Source organism: Dryobates pubescens, chromosome 2, assembly GCF_014839835.1.
Source record: "Dryobates pubescens isolate bDryPub1 chromosome 2, bDryPub1.pri, whole genome shotgun sequence".
Lineage (NCBI taxonomy): Eukaryota > Metazoa > Chordata > Aves > Piciformes > Picidae > Dryobates > Dryobates pubescens.
The window spans coordinates 24136174-24152910 of record NC_071613.1 but is presented as its reverse complement, the minus strand read 5'-3'; the positions used below and the strand labels follow the sequence as shown (position 1 = coordinate 24152910).

The following is a 16737-nucleotide window of genomic DNA, read 5'->3' as shown; positions in this document are numbered from 1 at the left end:
GGAAATGCACACTGAGGAGTACAGACCAGTTACTTCTCTATCTGGTGTCATAAAATCATATAATGGTCTGGGTTGGAAAGGACCTTCTAAGGTCATCTAGTCCAACCCCCTCTGCAGTAACCAGTGGCATCCTCAACTAGATCAGGTTGCTCAGATCCCTGTCAAGCCTCACTTACCAGACCCATATCTACCCCAGCTTTCATCCTGCCCATTCTCCAACCCCTTGCCAGCCTTCCTAGGCATGCTGTGCTTGGAGACCACACTAAATTTTATTTCAAAAGAGCATGAATTCCCCTTTCATTACAAAACCACACAGGCATTCTTTTTCCCTAAACTTATTTCTGTACTGAAAGAGTTGCTTGTCCTTCACACCTGACAGAAGGAAGGATTTTTTTAAAAGATATTTTTAAGATATTAACTTTTTAAGATATTAGCTTGCTATTATGGTGCCAATATCCAAAAGTTCCAAAGGGTTCTTCTCTTTGCTCAGGTCCTGAACATGCTGATCATTTTGTTTCAAAACCTATGAGGCTGTTTGGGTGGGTGCTACCATTGGTCCCCAGTGTATTCCACCTGACTTCTGTGTGAAGTAGCTCTGTATTTGATATCCTTTTGAGTAGTTAACTGGAGTTATGCCTATTTTCAATTATGCACTGTTGTAAAAACATCACTAAATCCCATGGCATGGCACCTGTAGTGGCTGTTTCTGTGAAGGACTTTGGTCCCCTCTTCAGACAAGCTGATGGTGTGGACGTTCCATCTAGGAGTCCCCAGTAGTGTTAGCTTACTGGAGGATTATGGTTTTGAAGTTAAAAATGAAAGTACTGTTTATCAGTGACTGTAATTCGTTGAGTTCTGTAGTCTGCATGTATTTTCACACTTGCTGTTTCTCCTGCAATTCAGCTGGTTGTGTTCTGTTGTGAGAGAGGATTTAAATGGCACCATGTTTCCATGTCTGCCTTTACAGCATGCATTTGGTGACAGAAAGGGGCCTTAGACACCACACCTTCCATGCTCTGAATTTAAAAATACTGCCTGAGTGAGTGGTGAGTGCTACTGTGTAAAGTCACCTGCAAAATCATGATACATGTGGACTGCAGTACAGAGAAATGTGTTTGCTGAACAGCACTGTTGCTCTTCTAGGAGATTTGCATTATACCTGAGAAAAAAATGGAGTTTAATGTACATTTTACTGAAGTGCAGCTTGGGTATGGCTAGCACATGAACTTGCTTCTTGCTCCCTGCTGCAAATCTGTCAAGATCCATTATTTATGCTTTCACTATGCCTCCATAAAGTTTTTACTACAACAGGATTGTCATGATTGTCTAAATATGTAAATTAAACTATTGAAGGCAAAGTGCGGTCAGCTTAATCAATCCATTCTTTTACTGTGTATGAGATCTGATTATGTATAAGCACCAAATAGTAGGGTACAACTATTTATAGTGGGGGGTCATTTGGGATGAAATACTCTGTTGTAATATTTGCACTTGAATAAAGAGACTACATCACTTAACTAGCTTTTCCTTCTGCTTTTTCATGTAATTTCAAAACTACAACTACAAGAAAACAATATTTAAGTGAATGTTTAAAACAATGTTTAAGTGAAAACAAAATTTAATACCATTGCAACATATACAATAATCCTTCTGCATTTACAAGCTTTATTTCTAGGTAATCTCTAACATTTAAAACAAGCTTTTTATGTATGTGCTGCCTGTTGTTCCTGTGCATACTTTCACATACAGTACATATGTATGTGGAGATGCGTTCTCCAGGACTCAGGAGTTAAAACTCAGTGCATGTGTTGGTTTACTTTTTCCTCCTCTCTTTATGGGGCTGCAGTTACGTTCCTGCATTAGGTTTTGTTATGCCCACTGTTACCTTTTCTAAGGTGTCTTAAACTTCAGACTCGGGCCTGATCTGATCTTAGATTTTCCAGTTCATAATGCAGTTGCTGCCTGTGTGCTGAAGTTTATTGTCACATTTGGGTATTAAACATTATTAGTGATTTCATTGAGATGGCTTTTTTTGCATGTTCCAGCTAAGTTTGTTTTCAGAAGCTGTCTTCAGGTTCTCTTGATGCTTTTTGGTCTGTCTGATAGGACAGATCTGCTTTTTATTCTACCATTCATTGCATGAGGAAGGGCAAAAACTCCTGAGATGGACAGGTTCCAAACTGCTGAAAAGGTGAAAAACATTCATTTAATACACGATGATTTGGTCTCACTGTGGAGAGCTAGATGGAAATCTCTGGAGTCTTTTATTTGGAGCTAGATTTGAAACCCCCTATCAAAATTGTGTTCCACAGCAGCACACTCTAGGTGTTCTGGCTTTTCTCCTGAATCTGTCTTTGAATGTGTGGCTGGATATCATCAAAATCCTTTCAGTGAATCAGACTTCCATTCAGAGCGTTTTCAGATGAAGCACCAAAATAATGTGACTTTCATGAAAAAATTTTGTAAAAGTGGGAAAGAAAATGTGTCCCAACTGAACAACTTTTGATGAGGCTTTTGTTTTCCTGTAGAAATACATTTTTCCCTGCCTCCCCCAAAAACAAAAGGTGATGTTAAGCTGTGTCATGTCCTAGTGGACACTGGAGTGCTTATTTGGTTGGTTTTGACTGCCACAACTTTAACCAGTTTGTCTGTAGTTAGCAAGTTGGTCTATATTGGGCACTTGTTGGGTGCTGAACAGAAGATTGTTCTTCAGATTCACTGGCTTGATTTTTATGACTCAAGACAAACATTAAGTTCTGTGAATTATAGTTACTGCCACATGTCCTGAATTCTGTACCTCACTCCAGTGAACTTGTTATTAAATGCTTGCCTACTGATGGCAGGAAACTGCTTCCTAAGATCTTAGTGTGGCAAAGTCCATAAACTACTGTTTGGTGCAAGCAAACAACCCAACAGAGACCAGTCACCACCTTTTGATTCCTTCAGCAGTGCATTAGGTTGAGATGTTACCAAGAATATGGTTTCCAAGTGCTTGTCTGGTTGCATTTGTCGTTGCTCCTGTCTATGTAGCCTGTAACTTGGAGCTTACATCTGAGCTTTGACATCAAACACGTTCTCTCTATTGAGGTGTTTCAGAGCAGCCATATTGTTTTCTATGCTAATGATTAGCACCCTCAGTAGGAATTGGAGCTTGTTTGGTATGCCATGCTTTTATTGTGTGGATATCTTCAAGGTTTTTTAAAGTCTTTTATTGAAATAGATAATTTTAATTCCCCCCCCCCAGCCAGTGGTTCCAACATGTCTTATTTCAAACCGCCTCAGAATTTTATTTACAAAGTTTGAAATCCAGTGGGGTTAGTATAAGTAGAAACATTGCCTGCAGGACTCTTTGTAGGAGCCATCTGTAAAGGAATGCTTGTCTTTGGAGACTAGAATGCCTACCATGTAAGTGTTTTCCTTTAGGAGTTACTCATTCCTGGAAAATAAATCACTTAAAAATACACTAGACGGTATCTCACTGCCGACAGTCTAACATGATACTGTAAGGTGATGACAGAAAAAATGCAACATTTTAGGGAATCCTTTACATGCTTTATCTGGGGAAATAGGCAATTAGGGTAAAAATGTGTTAATTTTATTAAAAAAAAAAAAAAAAGGCAATGCATCATTATCAAGTTGATCACTACTATAAAACAAAGCTGCATCATTTATTTTCAACAGCTTGTGGTTCAATTCCTGTCATTGGTGTGCAATGTAGCTTTCCTCTTGCCTTTTTCTGCAGAAGAGGCTTCTGTGTGTTTCAAGGTATAACTCTTATGTGATCTTTCTTTTCTCCATCATCTCCATCACTTATCTCTTTTTTTTGTTGTTGTTGTTGTTTTCCTCCTCAGGTGAAGCTTGTGGCTGCATAGTTTTCATTTAAAATGTGTGCAGTGTCTGTTCCCATTAATGGTTGCTTTCTTAGATTTCCCGCTCACCAATTTATTTTTTTTCTTGCTTCAGTCATGGCAGAGTGGACTGTAGGTCCTTACCACTCTAATCTGAAAGCCATCACAGCAGCATGCCCCTCCTCTACTGGTTTGAGTACTCATTTGCAAAGTCTTTGGCTGGTAGTTATCACCAAAAAGTGTTTTAGGTACATGTTTTTTTCATTGCTTTTTCATGCAAGAGTCAGTGCTGTGTTTGCTTGGAGAGGTAAACTCTGACTTGCGCAAACTCAGTGCATCTCCTTGCAGGCCATTTATTCTCCTGTATGTTTGGTGTGTTACTTGATGTCTCAGCAAGATGCTATAGAGAAAGGGAAAGAGAATACAGGGTGGATTATGGTCACTTCTTCCCAGGTTGTTCTGCTCATCTCTCCAGTGTTACCATTCTCTGTAAGGACACTAAAAATGATCATTTCACATCTTGTTATTTTATCTCCTTTGCTTCATACACTTGGGACATCTGCAAATTCTGCTTGCTAGTTCCCCTGTGCTCTTGAAAATACTGTAGAAAATCCCTCTTAATGTCCTCTGTTACTTTCAGTAGCCTTACCTCTGGCTTTCTGACAGCCATGCTTTGCCAAATCAATCAGAATGAAGGGAAAACATAATTGAATGCTATGCATATACACATTTATTTAAAGAGGAGAACCTTTCTTCATCAAAAAGTTCATTTGCTTTGTTGTCAGTCCTATTTGGTCACACAAAAATGAGCTGAGGAGCATGTTGTTTACCAAGAGACAGTGACTTGGTGTTTCTGGATTTCTATCTGCATTGTTTGGCCCTTCAGCCCAAACATCAGCTGCTTGCCTCATGCCTCTTATCCTGGATGTTTCTTGACCCAAACACCCAAACAAGAGCACAAAACCCATTTAAAAAAAAAAAAAAAAACAAAAAAAAAAAACCCAAACAATTCAGAAAAGCAGGAAAAATCAGAAGAAGGCTTGAAATCATTAAAAGAAACTTCTACTGGATGGTTCAAAGTCTTGTCTTCTACTTGCTTTTCCTTCAAAAGTTTCATCTTGACTTGCAACTTGAGAACTTGGTCTATATGCTGATCTCCAAGAAGATGAATTCTTACCTACAGTAGTTAAGATGAGACCAAGTAATGGTTTAAATGTCATGGGAGAATCCTTCTCCTAAGGGAATCCTGGAAATACCCATATACCATCTTTCCTCATTGCTTTTGGGAAATTTAGCTGCTTTAAAGATATTTTTTTCACCATTTTGTGTACATCTTAGACTTTTATTCCCCCTTGATAATTTTGTGAGTTGTCTTGACCCTTTACCTACTGCTACTCTGTGAGCTTTTCATCAACAGTGTGCAGAACCTCTTCCACCTTTGCTCCAGCTCTCTATCAGCATATACAGTATATCCTCAAGGTGTATACTTGATTCTGAGAGGGGGGGAAAAAAGCTCTTCTTGTGTCTTTCCAATCTACTTCCATATCCTTTTTAATAATACTTTTGTACTTGTTTGTATTATGTGTAATCAGAGGGGGAAAAAAAGCAACAAAACCACAACCACAAACAAACAACAATAACCAACCAACAACAACAAACCAAAACAAACACCACCCCAAAAAACCACACAAAAATATACTTCATTCCTAATCACATTTGGTCCTTTCTGTCTGGTTTCCTCAACTTCCTGCTATTACTAGCTGCTTATCTCAATTTATTAATGGGTTTATAGGTCAACTAAGTGACTGCTTTCAGGACTGTGCAAGTTTTACATGTTTGGCTGTTTGGAATAAATTGATTTCTTCCTTTAAAGTTTTGTATCTCTACACCAATGGCTCCAGCAAATGTGTTGGGAACTGTAGCGGCCATTTTACAGTGTTATTTCCATTTTCTTGGTTAGCACTCCATGAACAGATATCTCCAGGCCAGCGTTAAGTCTAGATATGCAGCTGTGACACTAAGTATTTTTTCTTAGGTTTGAGGCAGACTTTGGTTTAGCAATTTTGAAGTAGTAATCCAAAATTTACAGGCTTTTCCCTGTAAAACAACTGAAACTTGGTGTATTCACCCAAGATTATGTTGTATAAAATGGAAAATATGCCTGCCACATCAACAGAACAATCTAAATTTCCAAAAAAATAATGGTAGGGAGACTATTTAAAGACTTGGAATAGAAATGTGTGGAGAAGTGGCAGTAGGGCAGTCCTACTATGTTCCTGAGCCTAGCCTGCTGTTCTTGTTTTATCAGAACTGATTAAGATACAGCTGTGGATTGTAACTTCTTGAAAGCAGTGTATCACTGTTTAAAACTAACTTTAATCCTTGCAGACCAGTAATGGAGGAGGGAGTTTAAGTGATTACTCCTCCTCTGTCCCATCAACTCCAAGCACCAGCCAGAAGGAGCTACGGATTGATGTTCCTCCCACTGCCAACACACCAACTCCTGTCCGTAAACAGTCCAAGCGCCGATCCAACCTCTTCACGGTGAGTGAGCCAAGGAAGAGACTATCGTTGTGTTTTACACAGTGCTCTGTGGTGATGGCCTGAACTTCAAACCTGTTGAGTTGAGCTAGTATAATACAAGCAGGAGTGTTGTGATGGTTCTCTAGGCTCAAACCCAAAAACATTCAGAGTTACGATGGAGAGATTCTGTTTGATGGCTTAAACAGTAACTGAAAACAGTAACTTAATTGTGTTGTGAATTGCAGTGAAACAAGTGAATCAGCAGTTCAATTCTGATGCCTTTGTCCAGCTTCAAATCTCGGACTTGTCTTAATTCCCTGGATTGACAGTAGTCAGAGAGCAAGCTGAGCCTCTGTTCCCCAGTCCTGCCTTTACACCGAGTAATGATGCTGACTAAGTATTCCTCTGTGAGGTCTCCTGTGTTTGTAGAGAGGTCTTGGGGTTTGACATGAGAATACCATTCAGTATGCAAAACTGCCGCATGCTACTTTTATTGCCAGACAGTTTCAGCTTTTCTTTCCCAGTCTTAAGAGAGATGCTGGAGATGAAAATTGCTTTTTTCCTTCCCAAACCATCTGTTTCTTGCTTCATTGAGAGGCAAGAAAAAATGTACTAACTACAAAGCTTGACTAGTTGAATATGATAGGTCTTCGTTATGCATGTGTAGTTTGGGAGATGATAATGATGCCTTGAGTGATGATTTCCATAGTTTAGCAGTCTTGCTGGAAGCTCTGGGATTGTATTGTGTGCATAACTGTGTATTTGTAAGCAGTTTTTTGACATTTAACGTGCTTTATAGAAAACAAGATCCCTTTGGGCTCACATGTAAGTCCCTTGGTGATTGTAGTTACCCATGAGTTGTGTTTTGAAAGCCTGGACTTGCCTGTCACCGTGAAGAGTTTGGTTTTTTTTATATTCCAAGGGTCCTGTCATGTTCACTTCCCAAAACTCCTTAGTTGTATTCAGGGACCTGTCTTCAAAAGGGGTAAAACCATTTCCTTGTACTTTAAACGAACTTTGACCGCTCTGCCTTTAAGTAACTATAAAGTTTTGGAGTGCTGAGTGACAGTGCGGAGTCCCAAGGATCAGATTTCATGTGTCCGATTTAAAATGAGAATTTTCAGACTCCTGCAAAGAATAAAAATAATGCATTTTTGTTTAGGTTGAAACGTCTAGGTGCAGAACAATAAAATGTTCAAGAATGAGTGGCATGTGAAAGAGAGTCCAAGTTTGAAGCTGGTATTTTATAACAACCAGGCAGATTTCCTCCTGTCGGTGAAAATACTCACTGCTGTTGGAGTGTACCTCCTGAGTTAACAACCCCACTAGGTGTCAGTGTCAGCCCAGGAACTGCCAGCATAGAAACGCTTCTGGAAACAGCTGGGACGCCGCAGCATCCCTCAAAAACATTTGCCAACCATTTCTGGTCTGAATGATATGTAAATGCTATAAGGGTTCTATACATGTTACTGACATTTGGAAAACTGGGGATGTTTTAAATCAGAGTAAATACAAATTTTACAAAGTGAATGGAGAAAAATCCACCCAGTGCCAGAAAGAGTTTGAGAACGTTAAGTGCACTGTATTTGCTATGAACGAATACAATAAAGCTCTGAGTTGTGACAGTTTATAGCACAGTGAGAACCAAATCTGAGTAATACAAGAGGATGTTGATAGTTGCCTTAACATCTCAAAACAGGGAGAAAATTCTGGGGAAAGCAAATCCAATTCAAAACAAAACAAACAAAACCCCAAACAAAATTCCCAAAGCTTCTCAGAATTAGTTCTGTCTTTTAAGATCTGGGTATGCTGAATGTTGTGTAATGACTTGCCCTGTAAACTCTGTCCTGAATTATTTGACACTGACCCTACTATAATACAGTTTTGATACTACATCAGGAGTTACAACCTGGAAGTATTTCAATGACTAATAGATGACCAGTATTCCCTGTCTAGTCATGAACAGAGTATGTAATCGAAATATTTTACTGTTTTATCTCTGCATTTCTTCCCCTGCTTCTTTCCTAGTCTGTTACTTGCTTATGCTTTTATTACTCACAGAATCAGATGCATTTCTGTTTAAGAGGAAATCACTTCTTGTTATCTAGCGTAGGTAATGTGTTTGGATTCCTACACAAAGATGTGTTAGTGCTGGAAGAAAACAGAGTTCAGTAGAACACAGGTGTTTTCTTAAATTGATTACAGCTTTATTAGTTGAGAATTGTAAGCATGTTTATATTTAATTGCATTAAATGCAGCATCTGAACCTTTTGACTTTGAATATTAATATTTGCTGTAGAGCTGCTGTTGTAATTGCTGACTTTCTAGTTGGGTGAAAAATAGATCGATTATTAGCAGAGGGGTGAACGTCTTTTGTACTGTGTATTAGCCGGGGCAGCTAGCTAAAAAGTATAGTACAGGTGGGCATTTAAGATGTACATGACATCCACTTCAGCAAAGAAGTAATTCTAACTCTATGGGGTGAAAGAACTGGTACAATAAGAAGCATCTGCTGTCCCACGGTCAGGATCATCTATCTTACATCTTTGCAGAATTGGAAGCAAGACTCTCTTGAAAGTTGAAATGAGCTTTGTGTCTCAGGATCTGCTATTAGAGATCAGTGCTCTGGCTTTTGGGTCTCTGCACTGCTGAAACTGAACTCTGGGTGTGCCTGGAGTCAGCTACTGTGTCCCTCTGGGGCTAAATTTTACTTCACAGACCTGTCTTGGGTAAGATCTTTATACCGATATAAATCTGTTTATGACTTCCAGTGCAAAGGGGAAGTGACTCAGATGATATTCATGCAAGTGATCTAATTTTTGGGGGATTTTTTCTAGTTCCCTTGAATGAAGTTTAAAATAGAATGACTTAATGTGTAGATGTGACATCAGAAAAAGGCCTAGCAAATGTTGGTCCAGTATGGTGTAGAATCTTTTTATTTTTCACGCTGTAGGATATAAGATGCATTGTGTGTGTCATAGGTACAAAAGCATAAAAGATCAGAATATATCTGTTTCACTGCAGTTTGTCTTTGTAAATAGAGGAGCCTGCTAAGATTCTTCTCTTGATAATTGAATGCTTTCTGTTACAAGCAGCTAGAATAGAATTTCCCTAACAGAAATGTCTTCATTTCTATGCTTTTGGCATTTGACAATATTTTGCATATAGATATTTCCCCTCTGTGTGCAGTGTGTTATTTCCAGATATTTTACAGAATGGAAGACGTGATGATTTGAAAATGAAAATGAAAACTAGTGCATAGATACTTGGCTTGCTTTTCAGAGGCCAAATAAAAAAAGAAACATTCAAGTTGACAACTTCCCTCCCAAGGATTTGGCTACCTTCACTGACTTTCTTTAAAATGTCACTTATGGGCGCTTTGCGCCATTGAAGCATTGTTTTGCCTTGTATTATTGGAAAGTGGCACTTTCAGATTCAGAAATCTGTCTTGAAGGACAAGGAACAATAGTTATCCTGAACACTGGATTTCATCCCTCCCACTTGTTTTGCTTTCTTTCATTTAGTCTTTGTTTAATTTCCCGGCACGTCATTCCATTGCCCCGAACCATAGTAACTAGTGATAGGAGCCCATTCCCGGCGGAGCGGGGAAAGCAGCACGGGGTCCCTGCTGGGTAAATGTGTTGCTTAGAATGGTGTTACTTGAAGTCTTCCTCTGTGGGTTTTCTCCCTCCCCTTCCACACTCTAGTGCCTGAGGGTAACTGCTTCAGGGATTTTTTTTAAATTTTTTTTTTCCTCTTCCTTCCACCCCTTCGTATAATATGGTAAGTGGGTGTTGGCTCTCTGTGATCCTAATTATTCTCCTAATTTCAGTGTTTTTCAAACATCTCTTTCTGCTGAAAATGAAAAGCAGGATCTTGTGTCATTCTGGTTTTCATTAACTTCCCATTGTGGTACTGGACATCACAAATGTATCTGTTTCATGTATCATCCCTGATTTGAAAAAGCACATGAAAATGTTTTCCCGTTTTGGATATTGTGTGAGTAATGTTCCTATTGAAAAGTAATGGAGTGAAGTTGTCACTTGTCAGTTCAGTTATTAAGGAGGACGACTCTCAGGTCTTCTTTTTGTGATAAAATAAATCTGTTGCAATCATTATGGCCATTCGTTCTTTCACAATAATGGACTGGAATCTGATTAACTTCTTAAAATTCCTGTATAACTTTATAAAGTTAGGAAGTGAGCACTGTGAGCTTCCTCCTGGGCAGTTCTACTGTTACAGAAAGCTGAGACCAGGCAATTCAGCCTTTAAACATTGGTTGCATTTTCTTCATACTGATTGTTCTTCATTGTGTTCAGATAACTTTTTTTTTCTTCCCCCCAGTATCAGTTGCTAACTTTTCTTGCAATTCCAACTTTGTAACAATCCAAAGGTAGGGGGAAAAAAAGAAATTAAAGTCAATGTGTTCAATACCAGTATAATAAAATCACATTTCAAAGTAGTTGATAACATTTCTAAAACCCACACAGATGTAAGTTAAATGTATGCATGTATGGATCAGATTGTTTTTTAATGAGGAGCTGGAACCTTCATTCCTCTTTAGAGCCACTATTGGAGACTTCAGAAACATGTCCTCTGATCTGCTGAGTCTTCAGGCAGTGAAACTGTAACTCTTTCAACCCAAACACTGCTTCGAACAAGTGGATGGTTTGAAAATTAGAGGTGCTATTTTAGCATTCATCTTTTGGGATAGTTGTGTACATTTGTAGATTCAGACCTGCACCTTTTGAGTCTGTATTTGTGTGTCAAAATACTTTGATTTAATTGCTTTTATTAAAAAAAATAAATCAAAAAACAAACCATTTTAAGAAGCATCCTCTGTGTGAACTGCTACATTTAATGGAGCACAAACTTTCTTTTTGCTCTGCAGTCTCGGAAGGGGAGTGACCCAGACAAAGAGAAGAAGGTCCTGGAGAGCAGAACAGATAGCATTGGAAGCGGTCGTGCAATCCCAATTAAACAGGTAATGCTGAAATACTTTTTTTTTTTCCCCCTTGCTTTCCATAGTTGAAGACACACCTCAGGTCTTAAGCACTCTGATGGTGGCCCGTGTGCCAAGACACATTTGATGTGCTCTGGTGATGAATGTGGAAGTCACTCACTTGACATCAATTAGGAGAGGTTCCTATGTGTATTAAAATAGGATCATTAGAATAAGAAGAGGGAAAATGTGACAACAGGCCTAATGAAGTGCAGTCTGCCGGCCTGCATATGGAGCGGGTTTCTAGGCTGTGCTGGCTTCAAAGCCGCCTTTGTAGAGGGGGCTTTGATTGGGCCGTGTGCTGCCAGTCGGCAGGGTAAATCAGATCGCTCTACAAGAGCCCCTTGTGATCGCAGAAATAGCCTGATGTGGCCCTAATTTGCTACCGCAGACGGACATCTGAACACAGTTTCAGGCTGGTTCGTAACAACGAGGCAATTAGTTGTGATAATCATAGCCGGTGTGTCAGCTGTGCGCTCTTGTTTGTAATTTGCTAATGAAGGAATTGTAACTTTGATTAGGTTCAGTTTCATTTAGACCTTATTATATAAGAGAACGTTTACAGCTGTAATGTGTGGCCTTAATTAAACTTCCTCATTACACAACAGGACTTGAATTCAAGGATTTGTTTTGGTCTGTTTTACTAGCCTAGATGCACTTTCATTAGCCCAGAAACTCAATTGTAGCTGAGCACACTCTTTTGAAAGGCAAAAGCAGTGCCAGCATCTGATGCAGAGTGTTTGGGTGAATGAGATCATTTACTTTCTCCAAATAAATTGCACTGTATTCACACAGATGATAAATGGCACGTTTAGTGTTTGCAGGGGAGGCTTTGCACATAGTTTCTGGGGTAGTGATTGCAAGTATTTACTTTCTTGAGAGTTACTTTGATGGAGATAGTAAAAGCACAGAGGGAAGGGTGCTTATTTTCTTCCAGTTTCTTCTGGCAGCTTTCCTACCCTCCAGAAGGTCACCCACTTCTTTTAATCTTTCCTCAGTCCATGCTTTGTCTTGCGAGGTAGCCCTGGGTCTCCTCTTTGGGGCTGGTTTTATGTGCTTTATGGGTTTCTTGTTTGTTTCCATTTTGGGGAGTTGGGTGGGTTTTTTTAAGTAAGAGTTGTGTGTTTTTTTCTTTTTGGAAGTAAGAGGGTGAGGGTTTTGTACCCTTAACTGTTTGCAGTGATTTTCTCTCCTAAAGGCAGTAAAAAAGACCTTTTGGGATCATCAGGAAGCAAAAGTGCTGTTGTGTCTGTGAATCTCTAGTAGACAAATTTTAATCAAACATGCTGCAATTCAGCAGAGCAGTTTGAAACCAGTTCAGCTCAGTGTTTGGTTCTGCATTCAGGGGAGGAGATTCCAGGCATTTAAAACAAGTTACAGTTTTTTTTCCTGCAGCTTTTGGTATGGTACGAGGTTGGTTAGACTGGCTAGAAGTGTCTGCAAATGCAACTGGGAATAAAAAAAAAAAGGAGGAATATACTTTTCAATGTTTATTCAAGGCATACATACTGTTCCTTTTTCAAAGTGCTCTCATATGAAATTAATGTGATGAGAAATACTCTTGTAGGAAGAGTACAATAAGGTAAGCATTGTAAGTGTGCTTGCACTATACTGTGTTGTAATGAAATATACCCTACAATCCCTTGAATTTCTGTATTGAAAAATTCTCCCTCCAGTCCCTACCTGTACACTGAGTATGATCAGTCTTTTGGAAATGTGTGGGGTTTTGTTATTAATCCCAGTTGTGGTAATTCCATTTTGTCACATAGAAGCGATTAGCAGCAAATATTTGAGCAGGTCTGTAGTCAGCAGATCCTGTTCATTGGGGTTTCGTAAGGGTACAAGAAGAAGGGAGGTTACATGGCATGCAATGCTGTAGGGTGGCTGCTCTTGGGGGTATTCCACATCATGTGTCAAGAGGATGGATTTTGAAGTTCATAGGTTTTCTATGTTACGGACAATCTTCAGTAAAGTGTAGGAAACTATCACCACCTAACCATTAAAAAAAAGAAAGGTGAAGTAGGAAAAATACCTTTTTAATTAAGAATTGATATACCATGCATATTCACACTGACAATGTTTCATTACTGTTAGAAAAAGTATGTTAGTTTGAAGTGTTCCTTGATTACAAACTGCACTGTTTCAAGCAGAAGTGGCTCCCGAGGTTTGACCAGGAGATTAGCTTTTTGTCTACCAGCTCCTTACATGTAAAGGTGCTATCAGTAGAGGTGGCACCAAGTTAAGTTGCTGATATGACTCTGTTATTGATGGGCTTTACAGATGCCAGATACTCGGACATTTCTGAGACAGTAGAAATTCCAGCTAGAAAAGATGGTGTCTCTTATTTTATGTATTAACTGTGAATAAGATAGAGGGATTAAAAAAAGAAATTCTTGAGTTAAATATTAGCTTGTTGTGCTACCATGCCCCTTACAATGAGAAGCCTCTTCCATCATAATTAATGTTCCTATGACAAATGGTCAGGTAGTAGAAAGAGAAATCTATTTCCAGGAAGTGGAATTTAAATTGCAGTATTCACAGTATTGCTGGGGGAGAAATGTCTTCTATCATTAAAACTGTTCTTTTAATCTCATAGTCACCATGTTTTCCAATGTTTGTCCTGCTAGCCCAAAAGTCACTTTACTGCACCAGCCCATGCTCATATCATGAGTAACCCACAGTTATGTTAAACATCACTTAACTTTTTGAGGCTGCTGTTGAGCAAGGTGCCTTTGCCAACATCATGCGTGTACTCTTCTGTTGTGTCTTTGGGACATCTTTGAAAGCATAGAGTGACCAGGGCTTTTCACTATCTGTTGTCAGAGTATTTTTCTCTGTGAGTTCTTGCTCTGTGTGCGTGCCCTCAATACTTTATAAAGGCTGGTGCAAGGCAAAGGTCTTTACAACTTAGATGTTGAAATCAATGGCTTGGTTTTCCAGTGTGTTTTGTAATGTCTGTGGGTTGTTCTTATCTATCTAGAGACTCCTGAAAGTCCCAGCTTTAAAAAAAACCCAAACCAACACAATGACAACAACAAATTCCCCAACAAATACACAAAAAGCCCCCAGCAATCAATCTACACAAACAACCAGAAAAGAACACTAAACAAGACCAAAGCAAGTTAATTGGAGACTGGAAATGTTCTATTTTGGACAAAAATTGAAATCTCTTCCAGCACTAGAGGGGACATGAAAGGGAAGAGCTGATACTAGTCGCATATGTTTATATCTGGTAGGGAGAGCACAGGTTACACATACGAAAAACACCTCTCTAGGAGTGTAGAAAATGTGATGAGTTTGTAATTTCTCAGCTGCATTTTTTTTTTTTTCATGGATCAGGTCTGTACTGCAACTGTTGAACCACCACAGGTGTGGTTGATGTTTGTCATCAAAGTGATGCTTTTGTATATTTGGAGACAGTTTAAATGAGTGGAAGAGGAGGTTTTTCTAGGGGCATTTAATTTCTCCTGCTTTCTAAATATATATGGACATCTTGTGGAAATGAACTGTGTTGCCATGAAGAGTTGCTTGTAAGTTTGTATTGCAGCCTTTCAGGGACCCAGATACTGGCCTGCATAGCCACTGGAGTTTGGTGCTGGTTTTTGATCAAAAGAAGCCAAAAGTTCCAACCTGTTTCTAAATTCATGTTCTTGGTCCTTGAATTCCTGAGGATTTGGCAGACATGGGGAAAATTGTAAATGACATATTTTCTTCCATGGCAACACCTTGCTCTTTCAGGTACTCCTTCACTATTTTCCTTACCTTTAAAGCAATCTGGTCAAAAGGAGTTAATGTTCTTACTCTTTCTGTCCTTCCTGAATGTTAAAAATCACTTTTCATTGCAGTGATAAATAGTTTATTGGACTAAGCCAAATAAAACTGTTCAGACAAACCCTCTTGCTCCCTGCAGAAACCCAAAATGTAGTCAATGAAAAGCAGGAATGTTTTTAGAACTTGCCTGCTACCTTCTGCCAAAATACTTTTAAGGTGAGCAAAATTTTGGGAACGCCACTTTCCCAAGGAGATACAAACCATGCATAGCAGTATCAGCATGCCTCTAAACCCTGTGCTTTTGGCATCCTTCGAGAGCTGCAAATGATGTGATTTTCAAGTAAAAAGACCACAAATAAAATTGTGCTTGTGTGCTATTTAAATATCTTCTACCAGTCAAACTGAGTTAAAAAATGTCTGGAGCAGTATTAGCCCAAAGGTAAAATCCATAGAAAGTTCTGTACTTGTGAGAAAGAAGTGCTTCAATTAAAAATATGTAAGCTATCTTCTGTAGCATAGCTACTACTCCCCTTAAAGCAAATGTAGGGTCAATGGCTTACTGTGTTTGGGGTATCCTTAGTTGAAAACCTTTTATTCTAAAGATGAAGACTTGTTCCTGGTAGCCTGAGCGAATATTTTGAAGCATCTATTGGGCTGTGCAGTTCAGGGTGACATACTTTATAGGATGGGAGGATTTTGTAACATTTTTGGAAGATTACTTTGTTTTCTGCGGTCTTGCTAAAATTTTATCAGTAGGGTACATTCAAATAATAATAATAAAAAAAGACACAACAAGAAAAATAAAAGCAAAGAGGCTCAGCTCAGCGGTGAGGGGGCTTGTCATGTATTAATTTTTCATTGCTGTGGAGAATTGTACATACATAATCACTTGATTGCAGTGGGAGTTAGCGAGCTCCTATGGTGTCATTTGCATAAATCTTGTTAAGTCAATGGCAGTTAATGAAGTACAAATGAGCCTGGAGAAGGTGACATGCAAATCATGGGTGGCAGATGGGAGGTCTGTTTTTGGGATGGCAGCTGTGTGCTTTTTCTTTTTTTTTTTTTTTTAATTTTTATTTTTCTCTCCTGCCTCTATCCCCTCCCCAGCTCAGAGTGTAAATAAATACACAGGAGCTGGCCTTCACTTTGTGCCTTCAGACATTCTTCTATTTACCATTTCAACTTAATCACAGCTGCTCTTACTATTATATGGTCCACCTATGTAACCTTGACTGTTCTTTTGCCAAAACTTGACTGGTCCAAATAGATTTTGGCAAGTTGCCTCAACCCTTTGCTTTACCCTAGGAGGTGCTGCATCTCTTGTGCACCTAAATTCCTGCGTCATTTAGGAACAGCAAACTTTAAGGCTAAATTAAAAGTAAGTGTTCTAATGGTTAATGGTAGGTTGATGACATAGTGAAAAATATGCCACCCCTGACTTGTAAAGGTGAACTTCAGAATCCATTCCCTTCTCTCAGTTTGCAAATGGCTGTATTAATGGAGAAAGTTGAATATCTTATTCCCACTTTACTTTTAGGTGATAATTCAAATGACCTTCTTTGCCTATCAGCTTGGTCAGCTTAACTACCTTAC

The 16737-nt window shown here is 39.0% G+C and overlaps 1 protein-coding gene across 8 annotated transcripts in view; it reads left to right on the top strand.

Annotated features, from left to right (window-relative positions):
• AGAP1 (ArfGAP with GTPase domain, ankyrin repeat and PH domain 1) overlaps positions 1-16737 on the top strand; it is a 389866-nt gene that overhangs the window by 188120 nt on the left and 185009 nt on the right. For all 8 annotated transcript variants that reach the window (XM_054172086.1, XM_054172080.1, XM_054172073.1 and 5 more), the window contains 2 exons: positions 6237-6392; positions 11263-11355. In XM_054172086.1, coding sequence (XP_054028061.1) covers positions 6237-6392; positions 11263-11355 — 249 coding nt within the window. The remainder of the gene's footprint in view (positions 1-6236; positions 6393-11262; positions 11356-16737) is intronic.